The 27,674-nt window shown below is 42.2% G+C and overlaps 2 protein-coding genes across 3 annotated transcripts; both read right to left on the bottom strand.

Annotated features, from left to right (window-relative positions):
• Positions 1-451: 451 nt before the first annotated feature.
• LOC140358176 (interferon-inducible GTPase 5-like) lies at positions 452-11,150 on the bottom strand. 2 transcript variants are annotated; one of them, XM_072442861.1, is made up of 3 exons: positions 11,025-11,150; positions 1,220-1,636; positions 452-1,126 (listed from the first exon to the last, which is right to left on the bottom strand). In XM_072442861.1, exons 1-3 carry the CDS (start codon positions 11,146-11,148, stop codon positions 483-485), a joined length of 1,185 nt encoding a protein of 394 aa, XP_072298962.1. In that variant the 5' UTR covers positions 11,149-11,150; the 3' UTR covers positions 452-482. The 2 variants fall into 2 exon arrangements, with proteins under 2 accessions (XP_072298962.1, XP_072298961.1); XM_072442860.1 differs by lacking the exon at positions 11,025-11,150 and having other exon boundaries at positions 465-1,126; positions 1,220-1,761.
• Positions 11,151-20,196: 9,046 nt separating this feature from the next.
• On the bottom strand, positions 20,197-26,979 carry LOC140358783 (uncharacterized). Its single transcript, XM_072443832.1, has 7 exons — positions 26,971-26,979; positions 26,423-26,635; positions 25,571-25,977; positions 25,228-25,338; positions 23,818-24,296; positions 20,958-21,041; positions 20,197-20,672 (listed from the first exon to the last, which is right to left on the bottom strand). Exons 1-7 carry the CDS (start codon positions 26,977-26,979, stop codon positions 20,197-20,199), a joined length of 1,779 nt encoding a protein of 592 aa, XP_072299933.1.
• Positions 26,980-27,674: the final 695 nt, after the last annotated feature.

The raw sequence follows: 27,674 nt of genomic DNA, 5'->3' as shown, positions 1-27,674 counted from the left end.
TCCTGTCCACTCAAATATGCACAAATCACTCTAAATACTCTTGCAACAACACATCATCAGTAGGGTAAAACTAACCTGTCTCACAACTCTGAGTGACAAGAAGTCAAATACAAAAGTCTGTAAAGATCCCACGACCCACCGAGAGCTGGACTTTGGACCTCATTATTACCTTGTGTTATCTAACGGCAGAAAGAGTGACACTGAAGGACGAAAGCAATGAATGAACAAAGAGAAGGAAATCATATTTGTTGTTTTGATGTTTTTATTGAGATTTATGTCAGAGGTTCAACAGTTCAAACTCTTTATTAGTTCTTTGTGAGTGAAACGGCAACAAGTTAAAGTCAAGCTCAGCAGAATATATATATATCAGCTGTAAGAAGTAAAGTACAAAAGAATCTTCATATGTAGCTCATATTAATCATTTCATTGATCATCTTTCAAAGCTTTTATTGTCGTATGAAATTTAAAGCATAAACATAAGGTTAATCGCTCACTGCATCAGTCAGCCCCATGGCTTTTGCAAAAACCCTTTGTGCATCGTCCCCCAGGCTTTTCAGTAAGTATTTAAGTGCCAGGTACGTCGAGAAAGCTGACAGACCCATTGCAACGGGTGTTCCAATAAATGGGACAAACCTGGCTCCCTCCTCTGCTGCCATAAGTCCCCCCACAAATATACAGCCTCTCAGGACTCCAATCACAAGCTCTGTGGTTATTTTGACCCCTGTCAGTGGGGACTTTATCTCTGCCTTGAGTTCCTCCATGGAGACCCCTGTGGCTTCAGAAAGTCTCTTCAAAGACTCAGCTCTAAGACCCAGAGATTTCTGACACTCAGTTACAAACTTCGTAATGATGGCGAGATCAACAGCGATAGAAATACCAGGAATCAGCACAGCTGCCCCAATTGCAGATGCTAAAGCATACAGTTGTATTTTGTCCTTTAAAGCCTGTTTCTTCCTGTTGATGACGTCCAGGCTGATGTTGGGCAAAGCCAGCAGCAGAACTTCTCGTTTGTGTTCAGGCAGCTCTTGCTCCAGAAGTTTCCACAAATCATCAGCGTCGAACAGGTTCAGGTCCTTGCCGGACACCAGGAACACTTTTGGAGACTTGATCTCCAGTTGCTCCAGTCCTGCATTTTAGTAAAAGTAAGTTATGTTCTCCATCAAAAAATGCTAAAATAAAACAAAACAAAGAATGTTAAATGTGTGAACTGTATATTTACCTTGAATGCAGTCGTCCCTGATACGTTTAAGAGTTTCTTCCTCATTGAACTCTTTCTTGTCTCTTTTTTCATCTATTATATTGTGGTCAATCTTGGAGCGAACAAAGTAGAACTTTTTCTCCAAATTTTGAATTTCTCGAGCCAGTTTTGCATCATTTTCGCTGAATCGATCAGCAGAGACAATGATGAAGAAGTCAAACTTCTCAAACTCCATCTTCTTTAAGTATTTGTCAGCTGTAAATTTGATAGTACCCATCCCAGGCAGGTCCCATATCTTGACGTTGGGGTAGTCTGGATGGAGGTATTCTGTCGGCTCCATAGTGGTCTCCACAGCACCAGTTGGAGCAGCTCCTTCATCTGAGTTCTTCAGGCCTCTGAGAGCATTGACAAAAGTGGATTTACCAGAGCCTGTCTCTCCTGTGACTGCGATGGTGAGTGGAACTTTGTCTAGATTTTCTAAATGTTCTTTTGCCAGTTTAGCAGCAGCGGCCAGGTTGTTATTTTGAAGTGCATTTTTCATTTCTTCACAGAAGTTGGCCATCTTGGTCCATGAGAAAAAAATAAGTATTTCAACCACTAGATCACACATTTATCCTATTACTGTTGTAATGTGGCATTCTTTATGTCAGTTGTTTGGAGTTGTAGTGTACGAAAATAAAGCACTAATTACAAATACTAAAACAGCCCAAAGTTGAGCCTTTATTGACTGTTTTTTGATATTACTTTTGAAAGTATGAAATAATTACCTTTCAGGAGCCGAGCCTTTGTCTGTAGATCTCTCTGAAGTGAATGAAGACACTGATCTGGAGGGAATAAATAGTTTTGTATAAATAGAAGTTTTGTATAAATAGGGGTTTTGCATAAACAGGCGTTGTTCTCCCTCGTTCAGTCCAACCACAGCAGTACTTTTGTATCAGCAGACTGAGAAGGTGATGTTCAACTTTCTCCTTTAGACCTTTGTGCTTGTGAGATTTATAAGAAAGGTTTGTAGTTGGTGCAATTTCCCTTTACATCAGAGACATTGTTCTCATTTGAATCAATCCTCAATAAACCCATGTCAAATTAAAAAAAAAAAAAAAAAAATATATATATATATATATATATATATATATATATATATATATATATATATAGCTTTCTTCCTCCATTGCATTCTTCCTTTTATGAAGAAACCCATCATCCATCCACAAACACATTCAAACACCAGCACTCCTGCCTCGTGGGTCCCAGTCTGTGCAGAGTTTACATATTGTTTGTGCCTAGGTGGGTTTTCTCCAGATCCTCTACCTAAAACACTATCTATCACAGAAATGGCATCCAAACTAATCCAAAGCCGTAGCAGGCTATGACACAGGTATTCAAACATTGAAGACGCGTCACAGAACATTGCACATGTTAGGTTATTTATTCCTCCAAACACAAACAGAATTTGGCACTTACTTCCATTAGATAACAAATATGCTTTGGCCACAGCAACAATACCTGAACAGGCAAGTCTTTCTGGTCGATGTGAAACGTCTTCCTCGCGCTCACCTCGCTGCCATTACCCAAGCCACTGACACACACAGCAGGTGAGCGCTCTCACTATAAACCACACCCAGAGTGCCAACCCCAGACGAGTTGTGCTCGTACCCACGCGTGTGCACACAAAGCCACACATGGCTCCAACAGGGTCTAGTATACACATATTATATGTAAAGCCAGTACTGACCACTGCTGTTTTGGACACCAGAGAGGGTGTGGCTAAACCATCAGTAAATGTGCGTCCATCTAACCAAACTGTGACCTTTACATGAGGATAGAAAAGTTTATGCAAAGTGAGACATTAAGCCACAACAGAAGGTAAACTTGTATATAAAGGAGCATGTGTTTTTTGGACTACTTTGTAATGATACATTGGTATTTAATTTCACTTAAAAACATAAACTTTCAGAAAACACTGGGTGTTTCTGTGCCTGGCAAACTGTTAGTGTTAGTTTACTGAAAGTGTTGCAGCAGGAGGCAAAGCTCTATGTTGTCTGATTGGAGCTGTCCTATTGGACTGAAATTAATAATAAACTGAAGCTGTTTTTAGCATTGCCATCCGTCTCCATTTTAGAGCTATGTATCTGGGCCTCAAAGCTCCTGCCATGGACACAATCAACGGATAGATTGGAATTTACTTTTGGTGGTAGGATGAAAAGGCCATAACAAAGAAGTGGATGACACAAACATCACCAAGCCCCCAGAAAGCAAGATGACCAATGGAGCGTGCTCAATGGCACGCCTCCCAAACGCCTCCCAAAGTTGTGACGACATCGCCACGAGGCTCTGTCGTTGGGAGCGAGCACGCGGGTAGCAGTGTGATAGACTGAGAACAGTCAGCGCGGACTTTTGGAATATTTCCACTTGAAATGGTCTGTTTACGTAATGTATAATGATGAAATGTTATATCCATCTATAAATATACATGTATCATGTTGTAAAGGTCTGATATTTAAGAGAATTACAAAGCAGTGATAAAAAGTCTGATTTAATTGACAAAAAATGACATTTGCTCATTTCGAGCTGTAATAACGTCCTCATCATTTTCTGTATTGTTTTTGGTTTGGATTTTTATTTTGTTATAAACTTTTCAGTTATTAATTTACATAATATAATTTGGCCAATATGCTGATTTTTTTAATCAAATGAGAAGAAATGTAAAACATAATCATCGATTCTGTTACAAAATGGAGTTAAGCAATATTCAATTGTATTCAGTTTCCTTGTGTGTCGTTTTTGTGTCATGTCAATCTTTCATAAATGCAAAACACATCTGTTTGAATGTATTTAATAAGTATAATGAACATGTTGAATAAATGTAAATCTGATTATAGCTATAAATGTAATTTGATCTGCAGTCCTAAGGCAGGTATAAAACAATACAATAGACAAATAGAAGATTAATACAACACAAGGAGATGATCACACGTCTGGTTTGATTTTAGCTACAGTTTGAGTTTTAAAGCTACAATGTGGGACTCCCTTATTAAGAGGAGTTTGTGTTCTGTTTATTATTATTATATAATATAATATATAATAATAATCGGAATCAAAAAAGGTTTATTGCCATTGTCAATGAAGAGAATTCACAAACATAAGATCATGTCTTGGTGATTCAGTGCAACATAAAACAATGAACAATGATAAAACAACCTATATAAGTCAAATAGAACATACTGAATACTGAATATCTCAGTATTTAACAAGACTTTATTCCCATGGCTGCACAGTCTTCTGGTGAAAAGAACTTCAGTAACTCCTCCGTTCAGCTCCATCGTTTGACTGAGACACAAACAGAACATGTCACAGCTTTAGATTATACAAGTCACATAACATACACTTCACATGTTTTAGATTATACAAGTCACATAACATACACTTCACATGTTTTAGATTATACAAGTCACATAACATACACTTCACATGTTTTAGATTATACAAGTCATAGAACATACACTTCACATGTTTTAGATTATACAAGTCATAGAACATACACTTCACATGTTTTAGATTATACAAGTCACATAACATACACTTCACATGTTTTAGATTATACAAGTCACATAACATACACTTCACATGTTTAGATTATACAAGTCATAGAACATACACTTCACATGTTTTAGATTATACAAGTCACATAACATACACTTCACATGTTTTAGATTATACAAGTCATAGAACATACACTTCACATGTTTTAGATTATACAAGTCATATAACATACACTTCACATGTTTTAGATTATACAAGTCATAGAACATACACTTCACATGTTTTAGATTATACAAGTCATATAACATACACTTCACATGTTTTAGATTATACAAGTCATAGAACATACACTTCACATGTTTAGATTATACAAGTCACATAACATACACTTCACATGTTTTAGATTATACAAGTCATAGAACATACACTTCACATGTTTTAGATTATACAAGTCATAGAACATACACTTCACATGTTTTAGATTATACAAGTCACATAACATACACTTCACATGTTTAGATTATACAAGTCATATAACATACACTTCACATGTTTTAGATTATACAAGTCACATAACATACACTTCACATGTTTTAGATTATACAAGTCATAGAACATACACTTCACATGTTTTAGATTATACAAGTCATAGAACATACACTTCACATGTTTTAGATTATACAAGTCACATAACATACACTTCACATGTTTAGATTATACAAGTCATAGAACATACACTTCACATGTTTTAGATTATACAAGTCATAGAACATACACTTCACATGTTTAGATTATACAAGTCACATAACATACACTTCACATGTTTTAGATTATACAAGTCACATAACATACACTTCACATGTTTTAGATTATACAAGTCATAGAACATACACTTCACATGTTTTAGATTATACAAGTCACATAACATACACTTCACATGTTTAGATTATTGTGATAAAATGTAAATATATGATTATATTTGTGTGTTAAAAGTTATCTGCATCATTAGCCTGGGGGGAGGGAAAGGCATGTTTTTCTAATAACATATGCGAAGATGTGTAGAAGCAGCCGTGAGGAATGTTCCTCCCATCCTGGGGACCAGATGGGTAGAACATTCACCAAGGTTTTTATCTCTAAAGATAATACCAAAGAGTCGTAAAAGACAAGTGCCTTAATGTGAAGCTGACCAATGAGAAATGTGACCCGCCTTCTTTTCTATGTGTGATTTTAATAAAATGACTTGTAAGAGGGAGGAACGCTGAGAGTGATTTTGGAAAGTCGTTCAGGTTGCTTACAACATCTTGACTCGGCTAAGCCTTCCTCTCCCTTGCAAGCCACACAAAAGACTGACGTTTCTGTGCCGTTTAATATTCTAAGTTGAATTATGTTCTCTGACTGTTAAGTAATAGCATTGATTCATGTGTAATTTCTTGACAATTATACAAGTCACATAACATACACTTCACATGTTTTAGATTATACAAGTCACATAACATACACTTCACATGTTTTAGATTATACAAGTCATATAACATACACTTCACATGTTTTAGATTATACAAGTCATAGAACATACACTTCACATGTTTTAGATTATACAAGTCATAGAACATACACTTCACATGTTGTAGATTATACAAGTCATAGAACATACACTTCACATGTTGTAGATTATACAAGTCATAGAACATACACTTCACATGTTTTAGATTATACAAGTCATATAACATACACTTCACATGTTTGTCCTGAAGCTGCTTCACAGACACATGTGACACAGCAGTGTCTCTTTTGAAGAACAATTATTATTTAGTTTTTTTGGTCATTACAAAACTAACAGACATTTTATAAATTCAAAGTACTGATTCTACACTGTTTACTTTTAGTCGAGGCACAAGTTATTATTAAAATACCTTTTGCTTTGGAGTCGTCAGGAGTTTACTTGAGATGACTTTGTGTCTGCAGAGACCTGTAGTGACCTGTAGTGACCTCTAGTGACCTGTAGTGACCTCTAGTGACCTCTAGTGACCTGTAGTGACCTCTAGTGACCTGTAGTGACCTGTAGGGCTCTGGACAGCACAGATAAAGACCAAACTCAATGGTCAGGACAGACACAGCTCTGCTCTGGACGGCTGCTTCACTCTGGCAAATATGAGAAAGATACTCATTAGAACTTTGAGATATTATGTGCATTTAACAGAGAAAAGCTGGAATATGTTATTGACACATTTACATTTCGCTCTGTAACACAAAAGTTCCTCTTTTCACAGTGATTTTTAAAGCTAGTACCAAAAGTTGTTTACTTATGCATAAGTTTAACCTTAGAAGTTAGAACATAATTGACATGTTTACTAAATCTCTACATTTTCCATGGAAGTAAATCCATGACATTCCTATAGAAAACAAGCGTGTGCTTTGCCGTTTAAACACAGCACACTTCATTATTAAATTGGGAGTGTCTGTGCGGGCCGCGCGCCGCGGCTCCTGAAACTGCGCCGCTATTTGACCGCGTTTTAGCGCCGTTTTAGACCGTGCGGGGTTAAGGTTAGGGTTAAGGTTAGGGTTAAGGTTAGGGTTAGGGTTAGCCATGAGGCCATAACGGGCTATAAGGGAAATGCCGCGGTCCCTGAAACTGCGCGGCCATTTGACCGCGCCGCGGCTCTCCAGCCACGGCCTATTAAATTGGTAATAAAACTTCGAATGTAGTCTCAGCCCCTGTGAGTACACGACTGTCACTTCTAAATACGTTTAGATCTATATGTGTAAGATATTACCTATTTCAGCAGGTTATATTTGAATTATTGGTAGTTTTGTTTGCAAATAATACAAACATCACTTTACACTCTGGAACTCCTCCAGGTTTCTACTTTTCCCTAGGAGGTTTTTTGTAGTTTTTCCTGGCCGAGAAGGAGGGTCTAAGGACAGAGGACTCTGGGATATTGTCCCTCGCCACCACAGACATTGTCTGACTCCATCGCCACCACAGACACAGAATTTGGGCCTTACAAAAATAAATTGATTTGATGACATGACATGACATGACCTATTTTCCCATTACAGTGGCCAGTGTAAAACTGCCCACTGTGGAAGCCTCAGCGTTTGGTTGTGCGTCAGGTGGGGGCCTGTGCACAGTGGGTGCTCCTCCTTTTTCACGGTGAGGAGCCGGTTGTGGTCAGACTCGCACCGAACGGCCAGTGAATCCACAGTGATAACATGTTCCTTCCTCCCGTTGTTGATCATTCTGAAATCCTCGACCACGACTTATTCCACCTTGGGCTCCTCCAAAGCCTCCTCTGAATCCTCCCTTAAAATCTCAACCTTTCTTATGTACATTGTCTTTTTGATCTTTTACTTTTATGTTTAATAACTGTTCCTGCTATTTCTGTGTCTCTGATTTGTTACCTTTTTCCTTGCTACGTTGTTGAGTCAAAGCGTGAACCACGTGTCTCCTGAACCAAGTATCATCACCAGCCATGAGGTCAGAGTTCATATTTAGATGTTCTTTAACATTTGGGGGAAGGGCTGCCATGACAGCGATCATGCATATTATTTTTCTATCTGAGTATCTCATTGGGTGTCTTCCTGTTGCATCTATCCACTAAGTAAAAACACTTCTGGAACCATTTTTCTGGTCCAACAGAGGGAGTCCTGGTGTGAGGCCGGAAATGCTGACGGCCGGGTCAGGATATGTTTCTTTGATTATTGTATAAAATTTGTTGATTTGATCTGTTGCTGTTTGATTTCATAACTACAGCAGCACCCATTATCACCCATTATGCCCCTGATGTCCCCGGCTGTCAGCCCCGTTAAATTTGGTTCAGCTATCCAATCCATTTTATTTCTATAGCACGATTTATACAACCAGAGGGTTCCAAAGTGCTTCACAGCAAGGTAAAAGACTACAGAGGCATAAATAGGATAAAAGTAATAAAATAAGATATAAAAACAAAATCAAATAGAAAATTAAATCAAACAAACACACTAAAATCAATGGAATAAAAATAAAATAAATAAAAGGTGCTGCCCTCCCAACACATATAAAACATACAATCAACACACTACATGGTGTTAAAAGCCAGAGAAAACAGATGGGTTTTTAGAAGCGATTTAAAAGAGGCAGTGAGGAGGCTTTTCTTATGGGGAGTGGCAAGACCATTTAAGGCTTTAAAAGTAAATAAAAGAGTTTTAAAATGAATCCTAAAATGAACGGGCAGCCAGTGGAGTGAAGCTAAAATAGGCGAAATGTGCTCATATTTTCTTGTTCCAGTTAAAAGACGGGCAGCAGCATTTTGGACCAGTTGGACACGAGCAATATAGGACCCACTAACCCCCATATAGAGAGCATTCCAGTAATCCAGCCGAGTGGTGACAAAGGCGTGGATTACGGTTTCAAAATGCTGTCTCTGAAGGACTGGTTTTATTTTTGCCAGCTGCCTCAACTGGAAGAAGCTTGACTTCACGACAGCTTTTATCTGGCTGTCCAGTTTAAGGTCTGGGTCCACTTTCACCCCCAGATTGCTCATGATAGTCTTTTGATACTGGGCTAGAGGACCCAGGTCAACCATGGGGGTCACAGAAGTCCCACCAAAGACCATGACTTCAGTCTTTTTTTCATTAAAATTTAAAAAGTTCAGAGATATCCAGGCTTTAATGTCTTTTAGGCACTCTAGCAATGGCATAACACTATAGGAGTCAGATTTGTTAAGGGGGACATAGATCTGACTGTCATCTGCATAGCAATGAAAAGAGATGCCATGTTTCCTGAAGATTGAGCCAAGTGGGAGTAGATAGCTATGGCTTATAGATCTTTGAATTGGAATGGTTGGAAACCTCACAAACCTCCACTTCTGTCCACCATCAAAGGCATTTGGAGCATAGTAGGTTCTAGTTCTGTCCGACCTGACTTTCTCTTTTCCTGATTTGATCCTTTCTTCACTCGTGCTCATGCCTTCCTCGTCATCCCTGTATTTTGAGCCGCTTTTTCAATAACCATCTTTGGTCCAGAGTCAGAGTCTTTTCTGTTTCCTGACTGGAGGAGGAGGAGGACGAGAAGAATCCTTCCTCCTCTGATGAGTCAGTCTCCTTATGTCCCCTTTGTTTCTTACCTGTTTGGCATTTTTCTTAGTTGCTGATTTCTTCAGTCTCATCTCTTTGACCTGGTCCTTTTGCTCTCGGTCCAACATCCTTTGATGTTTCATCCAGTGTGTTTCCGTTCTTCTTCTTCTCGTCTAAGTTTTGTTTCTCCAGAGCCTCTGGTGTCATTCTCATGTCTCCATTCCATTTTTTCCTATCACATGTCAGGATATTTAATCTTTTTTTAAATTAATCAATTAATTTATAAATCAATCAATCATCCATCAATCCATCAATCAATCAATCAATCAATCAAGCAACTAAACAACCAATCAATTAACCAATCAATCAACCAATATTTATTTATTTATTCTGAATCTTAAATGTATTTATTTGTTCATTTATTTGCTTGTTTATTTATTTATTTTGAATCTTATAACCTATATTTTTTTTATCCTATAGCATATTTCTATATTTCACATTATGTATTTACCCTTTGTAAGATCATAACATAAATGTGCATTTAAATTAAAGTGCTTTTCTTAACCATTACACATAAACATAAAGTTCATCACTCACTGCATAAACTTGTAAATACCCGCCATGAATTTGTGTTAGACGGATGAAGTCAGCTCCATGGCTTTTATAAACACCCTTTGTGCATCCTCCCCCAGGCTTTTCAGTAAGTATTTGAGCGTCAGGTACGTCGAGAAAACTGACAGACTCAATGAAACGGGTGTTCCAATAATTGGGACAAACCCGACTCCCTCCACAGCTGGCTTAAATCCCCCCACATCTATACAGGCTTTCAGGACTCCAATCACAAGCTCTGTGGTTATTTTGACCCCTGTCAGTGGGGACTTTATCTCTGCCTTGAGTTCCTCCATGGAGACCCCTGTGGCTTCAGAAAGACACTCAGTTACAAACTTCATAAAGATGGCGAGATTAACAGCCATAGAACTACCAGGACTCGGCACAGCTGGCCTCAATGAAAATAATAAAACATTAAACTGTTTTATTTTGTCCTTTAAAGCCTGTTTCTTCCTGTTGATGACTTCCAGGCTGATATTGGGCAAAGCCTGAAGCAGAGCGTCTCGTTATCCATCAAAAAAATACCAAAATAAAACAAAACAAAGAGTGTTAAATGTGTGAACTGTATAATTACCATCAATGCATTTGTCCCTGATACGTAAGAGTTTCTTCCTCGTTCAACCTGTGACTGCGATGGTGAGTGGAACTTTGTCTAGGTTTTCTAAATGCTCTTTTGCCAGTTTAGCAGCAGCGGCCTGGTCGTTATTTTGGAGTACATATTTTGTCTCTTCATGGAAGTTGTCCATCTTGGTCTGTGGGGGGAAAAAGTATAACATTTAAACCACTAGATCACACATGACACGCATCTTCCAGTTAAAATAGTCCAAGATCAGAAAATATCTTTACAATGGCGTCTAATATACACATATGTAAAGCCAGTACTGACCACTGCTGTTTTGGACGCCAGAGAGGGTGTGGGGGATTCTTACTAGTACTACTGCTCGTTTCCGGTGAGGACGTCATTTCCGGTGAGTGTGTCGCGTTTTCAGAGCTGTTCGTTCTTAGAGCCTTTTACCGATTAATCCACGAATTATACACACTATTTACGCATCATATACACGAAAGTGAACGTTTGATTTCTCCGCAAACAATCCGGAGCCTCAAGCCGCTCACTTTTCAGTATTTCGTGGATTAAAAAGCCCTCCTCAATTTCTAGCTCCAGCCTGAACTAGCCTAGCCGCTAGCGTCATGGCTGGATCTACCTTTACCTGTTTGAGCTGTCATATGTCGAGTCAGAACCCTGGCTCCTTCTCTGATGATAGGTGCGTGAAGTGCAGTGTAGTGGTAGTTTTGGAGGCCAGGGTTACGGAGTTAGAAGCGCGGATCCGCTGTTTAGAGGAGCTTAAGTCCAGTTATAGTTCGGTTTTAGCGCGAGGGCTACCGGACCGCGCTGCAGGGCGTAGCATTAGCATTAGCAGTAGCAGTAAGGCCGAGCTCAGCCCCTCAGCGTCTCCCGTGCAGCCGGGACTAGACCAGGAACAGAATAGGGACCATTTTGTGACAGTTCGGAGGGGACAAGGCGCTAAACGCCGAACCTCAGAGCGCCGTGAGCTTCACGTCTATAATAGGTTTTCTCCCCTCAGCGATCACACGCCCGCTGAACACACGAGAGAAACTCTTGTAATCGGGAGTTCTATTGTTAGAGACGTGAAGCTGCCAGCTGCTAGCGTTAGGTGTTACCCGGGGGCCAGAATGGGTGACATCGAAGGAAACCTTAGGATCTTAAAGCGGAGTAGGACCCGTTTCCGGCGAGTCGTGGTTCACGCAGGCGGTAACGACGCCCGGCGGAGACAATCAGAGGTGCTCAAAGTTCAAGTAGCCGCGGTGTGTGACCTAGCGAAGTCGATGTCGGACACTGTAATATTTTCTGGTCCCCTGCCCAATCGGATCAATGCTGAATTGTACAGCCGTCTCTCAGCATTCAACAACTGGTTATCCAGATGGTGCCCTCAAAACAACGTTGTCTTTATTGATAACTGGAGTGCGTTTTGGGGAAAGCCCGGGCTCATACGCAGGGATGGCATCCATCCGACTTCGGAGGGTACATCCCTATTAGTTCGGAATTTGACCGATAGTCTTAGTCGTGTTAAGTGACCATCTAGGGATGAGCCCTGGTCGCAGAGCAGCAGTTTAAGACGCTCCTCTGTCGCTGAACTCTCGCCCGTTCTGTTACATGTGAAGTGTTCAGATTCAAGACAGATAGAGACTGTGTGTGTCCCTCGTGTTCCTCGTACAAATAATGCCAAAAAGTCACATCTCAGAAAAAATATTTCAGGCGTCAGACCAAATAACTTAAGGAAAATAACAATCACAAATGACACAAATACACAAATGAATAAACACGTAAAATGTGGACTGCTAAACATTAGAGCAATTTCCTCCAAATCGCTCTTAGTTAATGAATTAATTAGTGACTATAACATAGATCTTCTAGCTCTAACTGAAACGTGGCTTCAACAAGACGACTACGTCAGACTAAATGAGTCCACCCCACCCACCCATGTTAACTTTCAGACTGCCAGGAGCACAGGCCGAGGTGGTGGTGTGGCAGTGATCTCACACTCAAGCCTACTCATGAGCCCTAAAACTAACAATGCATTTCACTCATTTGAAAGCCTTATGCTGTCAATCACATGTCCAAATATGAAAAACCAAAAAGGAGTTTTGTTCATAGTTATCTACCGACCTCCTGGTCCCTATTCAGAGTTTTTAACAGAGTTTTCTGACTTTATATCAAACTTAGTGTTAGCCTGGGATAAAATAGTTATAGTTGGAGACTTTAATATCCACGTGAACATGAGTGATGACTCTCTCAGTAATGCCTTCAGCGCCTTGTTAGACAGCATTGGTTTCACTCAGAATGTAAATAAACCGACTCACACTCACAAGAACACTCTGGATCTTGTCCTAACGTATGGAACAGAGATTAGTGACCTCATTGTCCTCCCTCAAAACCCTATATTGTCAGATCATTTCCTAATTACCTTTCAGTTTATTCTTAAAGATCATCCAGTCCCACAAAATAAAGTTATAATGAAAAGGACAATATCTGAAAAATCTATCTCAAAATTCAAAGAAATAATAGAGCCAATATTCAGTGACATGTCATGTGATCCTGCTGAGAACAGTTTTAGTCCCAGTTTAAGTGATCAATGTGTCGACTTGACCATGAATTCTCTGAAGTCTGCTCTTGACGTTGTCGCGCCGTTAAAACAGAAGGTCATTAGGCCAAAGCGCGCCTCCCCATGGTACAACCAAGAACTGCGTTCACATAAACAAAGAGTTAGAAAGTTAGAGGGATTATTTCGTCGCTCTCACACCGAAGAATCCCTAAAAGCATGGAAAAGTTGCCTGCTGTCCTATAAGCAGGCTCTGCGTAAGGCCCAAACCAGATATTATTCAAATCTAATAGAAGTCAACAAAAGTAACACTAAATTCCTTTTCAGCACTGTAGCTAGGCTAACAAACTGTCACAGTGCAGTAGAGCCCTCAATCCCAGCTACACTTAGCTCTGATGATTTCCTCCTATTTTTTAACAATAAAATAAAAACAATCAGAGATAAATTAGATGAAATTACCCCCGCTATTAGCCCTGAACTAGCCCAAGCGGGCGGCAGTAGCTCAGTGGTAGAGTGCTCGTCTTCTGATCCAAAGGTCGGCGGTTCGACTCCCCGCTCAGTCAGAGCGGTCAGATCCACTGGCCCGCAGGTTGGCGGTGCGATCGCAGCTGCCTCATGTGAATACTGCCGTTGTGTCCTTGGGCAAGACACTTAACCCAACTTGCCCCCCAGTGTCTGCGTATATCTGGGGTGTGAATGGGTGACTGGTTCCTTGATGTAAAGCGCTTTGAGTACCTTGACGGTAGAAAAGCGCTATATAAATGTGACCATTTACCAAGCTGTAAATCTAACGTCCCATATAAATCCACCTGTAAACCTAGAAAGGTTCACAGCTGTTGATCAAGCAGAGATAACTTCAGCCATTATGTCCTCTAAAAGCTCAACTTGTGTCCTAGACCCCATTCCAAGCAGACTCCTCAAAGACATTCTTCCCCTAATTATAGACCCTATTCTTAATATAATAAAAACTTCACTCGAAAGTGGCTATGTTCCACAGTCCTTCAAACATGCAGTCATTAAACCTCTTCTGAAAAAGCCTAATCTAGATCCCGACCTATTGGTAAACTACAGACCTATTTCAAATCTTCCCTTCGTCTCTAAAATCCTTGAAAAAGTTGTAGTAAAACAGCTTTGTCGCCACCTGCAGGACAATAACTTATTTGAAGTTTTCCAGTCAGGGTTCAGAGCCCACCACAGCACTGAAACTGCACTAGTTAAAGTCACAAATGATTTGTTATTAGCTGCTGACGATGGACTGGTCTCAATCCTGGTTCTGTTGGACCTCAGCGCAGCGTTTGACACCATTGACCACAACATTCTACTGCAGAGGTTAGAATGTGATGTAAGTGTTGGAGGAACAGCCCTCAGCTGGTTTAAATCCTATTTATCTGATAGGTACCAATTTGTTAATGTAAACCAGAGCTCCTCACCAAGCTCTAAAGTAATTTACGGTGTGCCACAGGGTTCGGTACTCGGTCCAATTCTGTTTACTCTTTATATGCTACCATTAGGCAACATTATCAGAAAGCATGGCATTAACTTCCACTGCTATGCAGATGACACTCAGCTGTATTTATCAATGAAACCTGATCAGAGCGATCAAGTAGACAGACTTAGTACTTGTGTGAAGGAGATAAAAACCTGGATGACACTAAACTACCTGCTTCTTAACCCTGAAAAAACCGAGGTCATTGTGCTTGGCCCTAAGCATCTACGAGACGCTCTATCTGAGCAGATAGTCACACTGGACAATGTCAGTGTAGCCTCCAGTTCTACTGTAAGAAACCTTGGAGTCTTATTTGACCAGGAGCTCTCATTTAAAGCTCATATAAATCAAGCTTGTAAAACAGCCTATTTCCATTTGCGCAACATCGCCAAAATCAGAAGAATCCTGCCTAAAAGTGATGCCGAAAAACTTATCCATGCATTTGTAACGACTAGATTAGACTACTGTAACTCCCTGCTTGCAGCGTGTCCAAAAGCTCCATAAAAAGCTTTCAACTGGTTCAAAATGCAGCAGCAAGATTACTAACAGGAACAAAAAGAAGAGAGCACATTACGCCAGTGCTGAAGTCTCTTCACTGGCTCCCCGTCGAGTCTAGAATCAAATTCAAAATTCTACTCTTGACCTACAAAGCCATAAATGACATGGCCCCATCCTACCTCAAAGATGCTATAGAACCATATCATCCAAACAGAGCTCTTCGCTCTCAGAATGCTGGCCTTCTGGTGGTGCCAAGAGTCTCTAAAAGTACTGTAGGAGGTAGAGCGTTTAGCTACCAAGCTCCTGTGTTATGGAATCAGCTCCCGACCCATGTTAAATATGCTGACACAGTCTCTTCATTTAAGTCCAGGCTTAAAACGTTCCTCTTCGAAATCGCTTATGGTCAGAGTAGTTAGGAACATAAAGATAAACCCACAGCTTCAGCTACGCTGCCCTAGGAGTAACTGTGCTGGGGGAAGTATGACAGCTTGAGCACTATCCTCTTCTTCTTCTGACTACTTATGCTATCAAACAATATTTATTTTTTGATTCCACTTGCAAACTGTTCACCGCCTTCTTTTCTTTCTCTCACTCCTGAGGACCTGTGGACCCAGATGCCCCTCCCCTGGTGAAGTGGTCCCTGCCCTGTGTGGACGGTCCCTCATCTGCCTGAAGAGTGGCTCCAGTTCGCCTCAGACGGTCCTTCATCTGCCTGAAGAGTGGGTCCAGCTCGCCTCCGACGGTCCCTCGTCTGCCTGAAGAGTGGGTCCAGCTCGCCTCCGACGGTCCCTCTTCTGCCTGAAGAGTGGGTCCAGCTCGACTCAGACGGTCCCTCTTCTGCCTGAAGAGTGGGTCCAGCTCGACTCAGACGGTCCCTCGTCTGCCTGAAGAGTGGGTCCAGCTCGCCTCCGACGGTCCCTCTTCTGCCTGAAGAGTGGGTCCAGCTCGACTCAGTCGGTCCCTCATCTGCCTGAAGAGTGGGTCCAGCTCGACTCAGTCGGTCCCTCATCTGCCTGAAGAGTGGGTCCAGCTCCAGTCTCCCTCGTGTTCGTCTGTCCGTCTGTGAGAGTCGGATCTCTCCTTCACTGGAACTCCTCCAGGTTTCTACGCTTTTTTCCCAAAGAGGTTTTTTTAGTAGTTTTTCCTGGCCGAGAAGGAGAGTCTAAGGACAGAGGACCCTGGGACATCGTCCCTCGCCACCACAGACATTGTCTGACTCCATCGCCACCACAGACATTGTTGATTCATTTCTCCCTGTGGCCCTCAGAGGCAACTGTTGTTGTGATTTTGGGCCTTACAAAAATAAATTGATTTGATTTGATTTGATTTAGTACTGTAAGGCTTTTACTAGTAAGAATCCCTTACTAGTCCCCCTCTTTCACGTCACTTATGAAAGAGGGGAACATTCAAGGTTGATATCGATTAAAGAATTGTTCAAGATTTCAGACATGACACACTGAATAAGTGTGGGTATGTTTGATGTCGTTGGGGCACCAGCCATAGATTAGGCATTTAACAACTCTATAATGAAACATCTAAATTAATTTATTTTTAAAATTGAATTTGCTCGTTGATCTGAAGGTTGGTGAGAACGTAACCGTGGCATTGACTCCTTTTCTGGAAATGAATGAACACTTTTCCAAATGTGGTTTATGAAGATTTATTGACCAAATAATTAAACAGATATTTGAATTTGGAATATACAAATAAGTTGATAACAGATGGAGACGCTAGACATGATTGTTCTAGATCTCTCTAGTTGTGTGTTAGAGTTATTTCTAAGATAATATTATCAGCCAGCCTGTGAAGTACATCTCCTGGGGAGATGGGCCCGTGTAGAGTCCAAGACCCTGTGTGTCCGTGTCGCCTCCAGGTTTCACTCAGGGGTCACTCAGGGGTCAACACGCTGCTCGATCCACACGCTGCCCAGAGCACGGCTGCTCCAGGCTCTCACAGTGTCAGGTAAAAGAAGCCCTGGATTGGCTTTAGTGCTCTGTGTTCTCCTTGGCTCAGAGGCGTTCCTCAGACAAAAAGGGCTGTTTCACTGATTCACAGAATAGGCTGGTCTGAAAAGACTGTCCTGGACTTGAAAAGTTGCAAGAGTTTGCATGATGCAGTCTCAATCACGTCTAAAAACGGGCACAGAATTCTTATTTCTGGGAGAAAAAGTTAGCTTCTGCAGGCGTGTTTACTGGAATGTCTTTGTTTCGTAGCTTAGCTTAGCATCGCTAGGCAGGCTAAGGCTAGTTTGTCTTCTTTCTCTCTCTGACCTACCCGGCGTAAGACAAAATTCCATACTCATCTGAATCTTCCTTTCTGGACACCCTCAATTTACATGTCATGTCAGAAGAACCAAAATTAGGAACCAAAAAAACAGTTTTGGAAATAGAGGGGGCAGTCATAAGATTACAGAACAATAAATCTCCGGGGAGCGATGGGTTCACCTCAGAGTGGTATAAAGCTTTAAGTTACCATCCACCTATTTGGCCCTGTGCACAATGGTTGGACATACCCAAATGACATTGCTTATTAAAAGAGGATCTTACAGCCCACATGCAAGTGTGATGCATCATTAGAAAGCTTAGGCCTTCTAGTTTCTGTAGATGTGCACACTGTCAGGGCTTCAGATCTTACACTACAGAAGCCCAAACACACAAAATACATCCTTTTTTTACTCTCGCCTGAATATTGTCAATTTGTAATGGTTCTGAGCATGACATACTTCATTGTGTGCTTATGCTGTTCACTGTACATGATGTTTATCTTGTTGACAACAACTGTGTAAAGTTTCAGATCTCTGGGAACAGGCATTTTGGTGCTGTTGACCTTTTTGTATCAAAAATAGGGCTGGGCAAGTTAACGCGTTATTATCGCGTTAACTCATCACTCATTCAACGCGATCAATTATTTTAACGTGCATTAACGCAGGTGGGATTCCCCTGGTCTGCACCAGTTCTAAAGCCTCGTACAAACCGCTGCGGACGAATCGCGCCCGACGCAGAATTTGAGCGCGTGTACATTAGAAAGACAAATGCACCGGACGCGCGTTCTCGACGCCCCGGACTCAGCCGTAGAATACACTCAGCAGCAGACGTGCGTCCGAGTGGTCCTGCACATGCTCAGTGGAGGAGTTGTGCTGTGCTGCTTTTCTCGTGGTGTAAAGGAGTTTAATGGCAGATCATGGCTTTGGTTTATTAACTTTACAAAGTCAGCTGCTATAGGCGCCAGCCGAGGCAACCCGCCGGGGGCCCGCGTGAGCAGGTTCTGACGGGCGCCGTAGCTGGGGAGATCCGCGAGAAGGGCCCGGTGCGCGTCTTTATCAGCTGAAAACGTGAACAATCTGGTGCCTTAGCAACTGGCTTATTGTTTCCTGGATTAGGGACATTTGGTACTAGACTGGTTATGCTGCTCCTAAAATGTGTTTTGAGTGTCTAATGTTTAATGAGATTACAATGTTTCTGACGTTACCTCCGAAGTGGCCTGTTCATCTTTAATGATTGTGGCTCAGGATTTTGTGGCAAGTGAATACTTAATATTTTATTTAACTGCTACCGTATGAAAATTCTGATGCACTTTACACTTCTTTTGAATTCATTTTGAATTTTGCACGTAAAAAATGCGATTAATCAGGGAAATAATGCGATTAATCGCGATTAAACATTTTAATCGTTTCCCAGCCCTAATCAAAAAGTATATTCGGAACAAGTTACCCAAATATGTGCCAACTGTGCCAAACTGTTTTATTACAATTTTATATCCTCTATGATCATAAAACATACATTTTGATGTTTTGTAGGCCACTAATACCCATTATAACTGCTAAAAACAATGTATGTGAAAATTTGTAAATATGAGTTTACCCATGAATTTCTCATATAGAGGTGAAAAAAAAAGGGTTTTTCGGCTTTCCTGCCGAAAAATCTAGGCTCTTGACTGTCTTTACGCATCTGAACAGACGATTCTGTGTGTGGGAGCCTGAAGTCCCACCCAGCGTTCGAAAGCTATGCTTATTGGCTAGAATAATATGTCAATCAAAGTGTTCTACGTCATCTCAAGCACGCACTATAATTTTATCGCGCTTTACAAAATTATTACTATTATTATAAAATATTATTATTGTCAGTATTAAAGTATGAAATTTCCCCATGTCGGACAATAAAGGAATATCTTATCTTATCTTATTAAACTGTTTTTATTTTTGTTTAACCATAATTAGGCTATGATACACAATGTAGGATTTCATTAATAGCCTAATATTGTTTATCACATACAATTCTGCTATAAGAGCCAGTTTTAACACTAAAAGCTTTGGTCGAGTTTTGTCTGGGACAATTAATTTAGCAAAAGCTAAATGGAGGGAGGGGGCAGACGAAACTGGATCCGTCATTAAAGCTACAAACGCTCCACACATAGGGTGGAGGCATCGACCAGAAAGTCGTCATAAAAGATACATACGCACTAGACAGACGTGTGCAGAGGCAGATAGTGCGCTGACCTTTAGCGAAGGGGCAAACATGGTTTAGAGTCAATGGTTTAGTGTCTGCCAGTGCGGTCCAATAGATTTGTTTTTTCATCTGGCGGATCAATAAGTACGGACAAAATGTATGATTCATGTCAGCAAAATTGTGAAATTGAAAGAATAAAAATTAAAGTTTTGTGATTTCTGTCATGTCTTTGTGATTTTACTGACTTTAAAAAAAGAATGATTTTTCTGTTGTGTGAAGCACTTTGAATTGCCCTGTGTACGAATTGTGCTCTACAAATACACTTACCTTGCCTTGCCTTTGGCCCACTACTCCAGACTCGGGGTAAAACTCTGTTATAAGAATGGCTTGTTTTTTCTTGAAGGACGTTTCCCCTTTCTCCAGGGGCCCGTCGATCTTCCGCCACGACATCATCTCCGAGTGCCACAGAGCGGACCGCGCCCGAATGAACTTGGACACCTCAGTCTCGCTGCCTCGGGCCAAACTCATGCTGTCTTTGACGACGAAGAACACGTCCATTCCCAAAAACAGAGCGTTCAGGCCAATGAGGCCGCCTCTGGCACCGCGGGACAAGGCCAGAGGTCCTCGAGCCGCCGCCTGCCCCACGTCCGGCAGCTCCGAGGCCACGCGCGGGACGTCCAAGGCAGCGTCCACCAGGGAATCGATGCCTTTTACCACTGCACCTAAGAACATGATGGAGAAATAAAGATTGTAAGATAAATTAGTTACAAATAGGCAAAATAAAATACGATGGGTGAATGATATTAAGGGAGGCCCAGATTTTCAGTACATTTCCACCCTAACAAGTTCCTTCTTTCTTGTGAAGACACGATAATGTTGATGATTTGCAATAAAGCTTTCAAAAAGAGACAGTGAATCCAGTCCAGTTGTTCCAAAGTTCCGGGTTCATTAGATCTTCTGATAATTGATTCAAAAGCTTCTTCTTTCATACCAGACTTACTGCTCACTTGCAGGTTTCTTCAGAGTGTCAGTTGATGTTGCTATGATGTGTCTTGGCAACTCATTTACTTGGGGTTTTTGTGGCTGTTTTTCTAATTGTCAGAGGCAGGACAACAGCGCCACACGCAGTTCATTTTTTTTAATAAGGTATCCAAGATGTGGCAGAGTAAAAAAGGCTTGCACACAAGTGACATATTTTCGAAATGTCAACTGCTCGTCCAACCGAGTAAATTAGCTGACAAGACACATCACGGCAAGAGATAGCAGTAAGGTAAACACAATCTCTGGTCGTCTGCAAAAATAACCTGTAAATGCTTTAAACCAATGATTCCACCAAAGGCAAAGAGAGGATTATGTATATGTGTCAGAGCAGCGTAATTTCCGGTACATGTTGGCCTCAGTGAAACTGAGATAAAGAGTCTTTTACTTTTTTTCCCCCCAAATTTGTGATTTTCGTTTTTTTGCATTATCTGAAAGTTGAAGTTATAAAGGAGCCCCTCCGTGCTTCAGATAACAGTATTCATTACCTTAAAAGTACACATTAAGCTGTTAAAAATGGGTAGTTTTCGTGTGCCGCGCGGGGGGCGTTACCCTTTTTTCAGCACGTACTGTTGACATTTTTCCACCAATCAGCTGCGAACCACATGGCTACAGCTGTCCTCCGTGCACTGCTCATGCTCTCATGCAGTTGGGGGAGAGGCCGTGTTTTCTCCTCTCAGAGACATTATTCATACTCCAGACTTTCTCCAGAGCGTATGATTCCCTGGACTACATTGCAACGGAACTGTGGTACCTTTACTCTAAAGTATTGCTTGCTGTGTTGTGTTGTGTTGCTTTAGCATCGTCATTTGCCTCGAGACAGGGCAATGCTAAGCTAACATGCTGCTTCAGTGCACGCTACGTTATAAAAACGGGCTTGAATTTAATGTGACCACTTTCTGAATAATTAACATCACGTAGTCTCTTGAAACTAGCTGTTTTGGGATGGTATAATGTCTGTATCTTTACTGTAGCCCGCGTTAGCTCGTTTCAAACTTCTTTACAGCTTCGACTTTGCACAGCAGGTACTATTTATTACACATCATTTACTTAACTTCACTTTATTAAATGTACAATAAAGTGCAAATGCAGAATAGCAATTATACAGTATGAATAGACATAAATGTCTTTATCACACGCAATAATGTGACATTCATGTGCATATAACTCATGTAAATAGTGTTTATTTTACCATTATTATTAGTATTATTTTGTCTTGCGCTAGCTGTTTTTATTTTATCTTTATTTTCCCCTCCATTCCTTATTAAGAAATGAGAGGTTCTGTCTATAGGAGATTTTATTTATAAGAGTTCTTCTATTAAGAGTATTTTTTTAAACTCTCCCTCTGTCTTCTACAGATACACTGTACGCGCGCGCTCTGAGCGAGGAGGCGAAGCGCGTGGGCGCTCTGAGCGAGGAGGCGAAGCGCATGCGCGCTCTGAGCGAGGAGGCGAAGCGCGTGCGCGCTCTGAGCGAGGAAGCGACGCGCTTTCTCCCCTGATTGCGGCTTTGGACTTATCAAGCAAGCATACATGAAGACCAGGGTTGACACTTTGGAAGACATCACTGAGGTTAGTTTATATTATTTGACTACTATAATGTGTAAACATTAGCCTGGCAAAACTTCAGTGCTGCTCTCTGTTCTGCTTAAGATATGTTTCTTCAAATGTCACATTGTCTTCATCTAATTCCTTCCCTCTCTCCCTCTTCTACAGATACTCTGTACGCGCGCGCTCTGAGCGAGGAGGAGACGCGCAGCGCGCGCTCTGAGCGAGGAGGCAGAGCGCGCGCTCTGAGCGAGGAGGAGACGCGCGCTCTGAGCGAGGAGGAGACGCGCAGCGCGCGCTCTGAGCGAGGAGGCAGAGCGCGCGCTCTGAGCGAGGAGGAGACGCGCGCTCTGAGCGAGGAGGAGACGCGCAGCGCGCGCTCTGAGCGAGGAGGCAGAGCGCGCGCTCTGAGCGAGGAGGAGACGCGCGCTCTGAGCGAGGAGGCGACGCGCGCTCTGAGCGAGGAGGCGACGCGCGCTCTGAGCGAGGAGGCGACGCGCGCTCTGAGCGAGGAGGCGACGCACGCTCTGAGCGAGGAGGCGACGCACGCTCTGGGCTCAGCTACTACGCAATTCAGCTGTTCTGCCTCCAGTTGACAATCTCCATGTCCTGGTCCCACCTGGACTGAACATTGACAGGCAGACCGATCTATCCTATTGCACTACATAACTTTATACCTTTATATTTTATTATGTATATTACATGCCGTTTAGTGCTCAGTGTTCAACGTTTTGTTGTTTGTGTTGCACTGAATCACCTGTGAATTCTGTTTATCGACAAATGGCAATAAACCCTATTCTGATTCTGATTCTGATTCTTTGATGCTATTCAGGGCCTTTTGTAATCCAAGTATTTCCATTTTAATATAGTAACTTCTAATTCTGATTCAAGTCCAGTTACCATCAATAACAACACTCCTCTTGAGTCTTAAGTGACAGCTGTAGGGGGGAGGTGGTGTCATTGTGACAGGGGGGAGGGCTTATCTCAATGAGATGCAAATGAGCCCCCCTGTGACTCTGGGCTCACTCAGGTGAGAAACTTTAGAGGCAGTTTTCTCAATGAAAGGTTTTGAGAGTTGTGTACATTCAAATGACCACAACTTACTCAAATATTATCAGATCTACATGAGTGAGACATCATTGGATAGCTTTGAATTCACACTTTCAGTGAATAACTCGAAATGTCTCCGGGTAGACATGTGCCTGCTTTATCCACGGTCAGACACATATGCTTATAAGCCATAAAGCTCTAAATAAAACTGAATCAAAAAAATCATCTTCACCTGTTTTTCCCAAGAGCTTCAAAACATCCACAGCATCTAAAGCAGGATCTTCAGACGTGATGTTGTCCAGACATTCCTGGATGTTCTTCACGTCCTCCATGAATTTCTGGAAGGTCTCGCTGGCTCTCTTCTGTTGGGTGCGGTTCACTCCGATCTCGGTTGCCGTGGTGACTGCACTGTTGACACCACTGGTGATGCCCAGGCCCAATCCGGTCATGGTGAGGGCCAGAGAGGCTCCTAGGGTCACAGGGATCAGAGCCAGCCCGATGATGGACAGCACTCCTCCCACGGCCCCCACAGAGCTGCCTGCCACACTGGAGATCCGTGCGCCCAGGTTCATTTGGTCCAGCTGAACAGCACTGTCCTCCAGATCGCTCAGGAACTGCTGCATTCGAGGCTCAGACTCACTGAAGCGCTGCATGAAGCTGCTGCAGTACTCCTCCTGGAACAGGAACACCATCCTGAAGGCCTCGTCCTGCCTGAGGACAACAGAACATCCAGACACTCAGGGCCGGCCCTTCCACTAGGCCGTATAGGCGGGTGCCTGGAGCGGCACTGCGGGGGCGGGGGCGCCCCCCTCTGGATTCTTTTATTTTTCTTTTTTTGCCTGGCGGAGTTTTTTGCGCCCCCTTCTATGTATCCAAACACTATTTTGGGTATCACCTCTGGATAGACAGGCTAGAATATTATATATTTGTTTTTGCTTGACAGAATTATAATTTTTTTTTTTGGGGGGGGGGTATTTACCTACATGAATATTAATATATTATATTAGCTTCATTTTTTCAGGTGTTGAATAAAACATGGTGAAATGCCAACAATAAGACAAGCCCCACTCTTTTCTTCTGGGTTTACAGGCGATACTTAATTATAGATGTTGTCAGAGCAAAGCAAACACCAATCAGTTACTGCTTTCACAAAATACAATATGGGTCAGAAATGATTTTATTTGATGACAAGAATAAAGTCGAAATCCCACCACTAAAGTTACTATGTCAGTAATATTATACAAGCAGTCAAAATGAGTTTCCTCCCCCGGGTGGCTGGGCGCTCCCTTAGAGATAGGATGAGGAGCTCAGTCACACGGGAGGAGCTCGGAGTAGAGCTGCTCCTCCACGTCGAGAGGAGCCAGCTGAGGGGGCATCTGTTCCGGATGCCTCCTGGACGCCTCCTTGGGGAGGTGTTTCGGGCATGTCACACTGGGAAGAGGCCCCGGGGAAGACCCAGGACACGTTGGAGGGACTATGTCTCTCGGCTGGCCTGGGAACGCCTTAGGATCCCACCGGAGGAGTTGGATGAAGTGTCTGGCGGGGAGGAAGTCTGGGAGTTCCTGCTTAGACTGCTGCCCCCACGACCCGGCCCGGATAAGTGGAAGAAGATGGATGTTCTCATAATAACACCTCGTCTTACCTGAGTTCTTGGAGCAAAGTGATGTTGTCCAGCATCTTTTGAACATCATCTTCTGGGATTTCTTCATCAATGTTCACCACAGGTTTGACAAAGCTGAAGTCGCTCAAAGGCCTGTAAAATAAACAACTTCATTATGTAATATTTGACACACAAAGTCACTTAAAAGTTTTGATGTCCTATGTTCAACTTAAAAAGAGTTTAACCTTGTGATATTGAGCTAGACAAACGGTCATAATTTGACTGTTTATTCACATAATGGTGTAGAGCTATTCATGTGTCCATGACTGAGGACAAGAACACAACTTTAAACAATGCCAGTATCTACAAGAACATAGTGTCGTACCCTTTCTTCATGGTGCCACAGATCCTGCTCACAGCCTTGATGTACTCGTCCAGCTGATAGGCCAGCACCTCCACATTCTGCATTTTGACGCCGAAGAAGACTTTGTCGTCTCGTTTGAACTCCACCAGCAGAGGGCAGATGTTCTTCGCCGCCATGACGATGTCCTGCACTGTGCCCAGAGCGCCCTCTTCAGGCAGTAGCAGCACGAGGTTCTCCTCCTGAAACACGTGCACAGAGGTGACGGCCAGTCTCTCCAGAGCGTCCAGGAACCGGCCCAGCGTCTCCAGCCCCATCAGGGTGGTCTTCAGGGAGGCACCGAGCTCCTCCTGCAGCTCCGCCCACTGCTTCTCCGCCTCCGACGGTAACAGCTTCTGCCTCGCAAACTTCACAAACGCCTTTCCTTTGTCCTGGAAGTGATCACATTTAGAAAGTTATAAAGTCAGTTATAAATTCCAGTGAGCTGTTTTGTCTGTAAAAAGAAAAAAATATATGAAAAATATAATTGTTGGCAAAAGAAAAGGAGGTTTGATCCTCTCGCTGATCGATTCTAAGTTTACACCAAGAAAGAGAAGTGCCAAGTTATCGCTGGACTCTTTATTAATCCGCCACACTCCTCCTCAATTTGCAAAATCAGCCGGAATAAATTATTGCAGCAAGAAACAACTGGTAATAAGCTTACAAATTAGTTTTTTATGTGTAGATGTCACACACAAAAAACTCATTTGTAAGCTTATTACCAGTTGTTTCTTGCTGCAATAATTTATTCCGGCTGATTTTGCAAATTGAGGAGGAGTGTGGCGGATTAATAAAAACTAAAGGACTAAGGACAGGACTAAAGACCTGTATATTTACCTGGGCTTGAGTAACGTGGCTCACACTCAGGTCGATTCTTGCTGCTCTTTCTTTTATGTCGAGCAGGACGTTTAACTCGGTCTCCATCATCAGCATCCATTTGGAGAGTCCGTCCAGGAAGTCCTTGACCGTCTCTATGTAGGAGAACGTGTCCAGGGCATAACAGGACAGCGCCTCCTCCAGCTTGGCCCTGCTTAGCACGATAATAACAGTCTTAAAAATAATAATTAAAAAATGAAGAATAATAATAAAGTAAAAAAAAGAAAAGAAAAAAAACAGGGCTGGGCAGGACCATAGTGAAGGAAAAAATTAAATTAGAGCACTGCCCCTTAGTCGAGGTTGGTTAAGGCACCAGTGTGCCGGGCTCCAGGTGCAGCCGGCCGCAGTGTCCCGACTCCGCCCGTTTGCTCTCCCACTAATCAGAATTCTTTGCCCGTTTTATTTTTTTGACGTACTTTAAACTGGTTCATGCAAACTCAAGCAAAGGACCTTTTTTACAACATTTCAAGTCTACAACAAAACTTGGATCCAGGACATTCTCTTCAGACCAGCCTCATCGTTGAATCCGTGCAACGGCCCTTTTTATCTGAGGACCGCCTCAGAGCCAAGGAGAACACAGAGCACTGAACCTGATCCAGTGCTTCTTTGGCCTGACACCATCAGAGTCAGGAGCTCCAGAGCAGCCTGCCCAGCGTGTGGACCGAGCTGCTGCAGTATCTCCCATGAGTGAACCCTGGAGGCGACACACAGGCCCATCTCCTCAGGATCACAGTGTCTGGTTCTGCTCGTATGAAACGCATGCATTTCACAATCTGGCTGATGAAATAATGTAGAATCAACATTGACAAACCACTAGATAGATTTAGAAGGATCATATCAAGCGGCTTTCTCTGTTATCGACTCATTTGCATATTCCCTATTAATTTTATGTGTTTGATTATCCGCTCACAAACTTGAGGAACAGTTACAGTCATGTGCACTACATATTTTATTTTATGTACAAATCATGTCTATTTATAACTCTACTTACTTATTTGTAATAACCGGTAGTTATTTATTGTCCATTGTTTTTGTATTCATTGTTCAGTGTTCATTGTTTGTGTTGCACCGAAGCGCCAGGACAAGTTCCTATTTATTCTGATTCCGATGTGGACAACAGCATGAGGCATTAACTTTGCACCTATTTTTTTGCACTTACACCTGCGATTATCTTTACTGACAGGCTCTCAACTTTTAGGCGCTTCTACCAATT

Source organism: Eucyclogobius newberryi, unplaced genomic scaffold (genome assembly GCF_026437365.1).
Source record: "Eucyclogobius newberryi isolate DKJ021-1_F unplaced genomic scaffold, fEucNew1.0.hap1 SCAF_13, whole genome shotgun sequence".
Classification (NCBI taxonomy): domain Eukaryota; kingdom Metazoa; phylum Chordata; class Actinopteri; order Gobiiformes; family Gobiidae; genus Eucyclogobius; species Eucyclogobius newberryi.
Note: the sequence above shows the minus strand (reverse complement) of the source record. Positions and strands in the feature narration are given on the sequence as shown.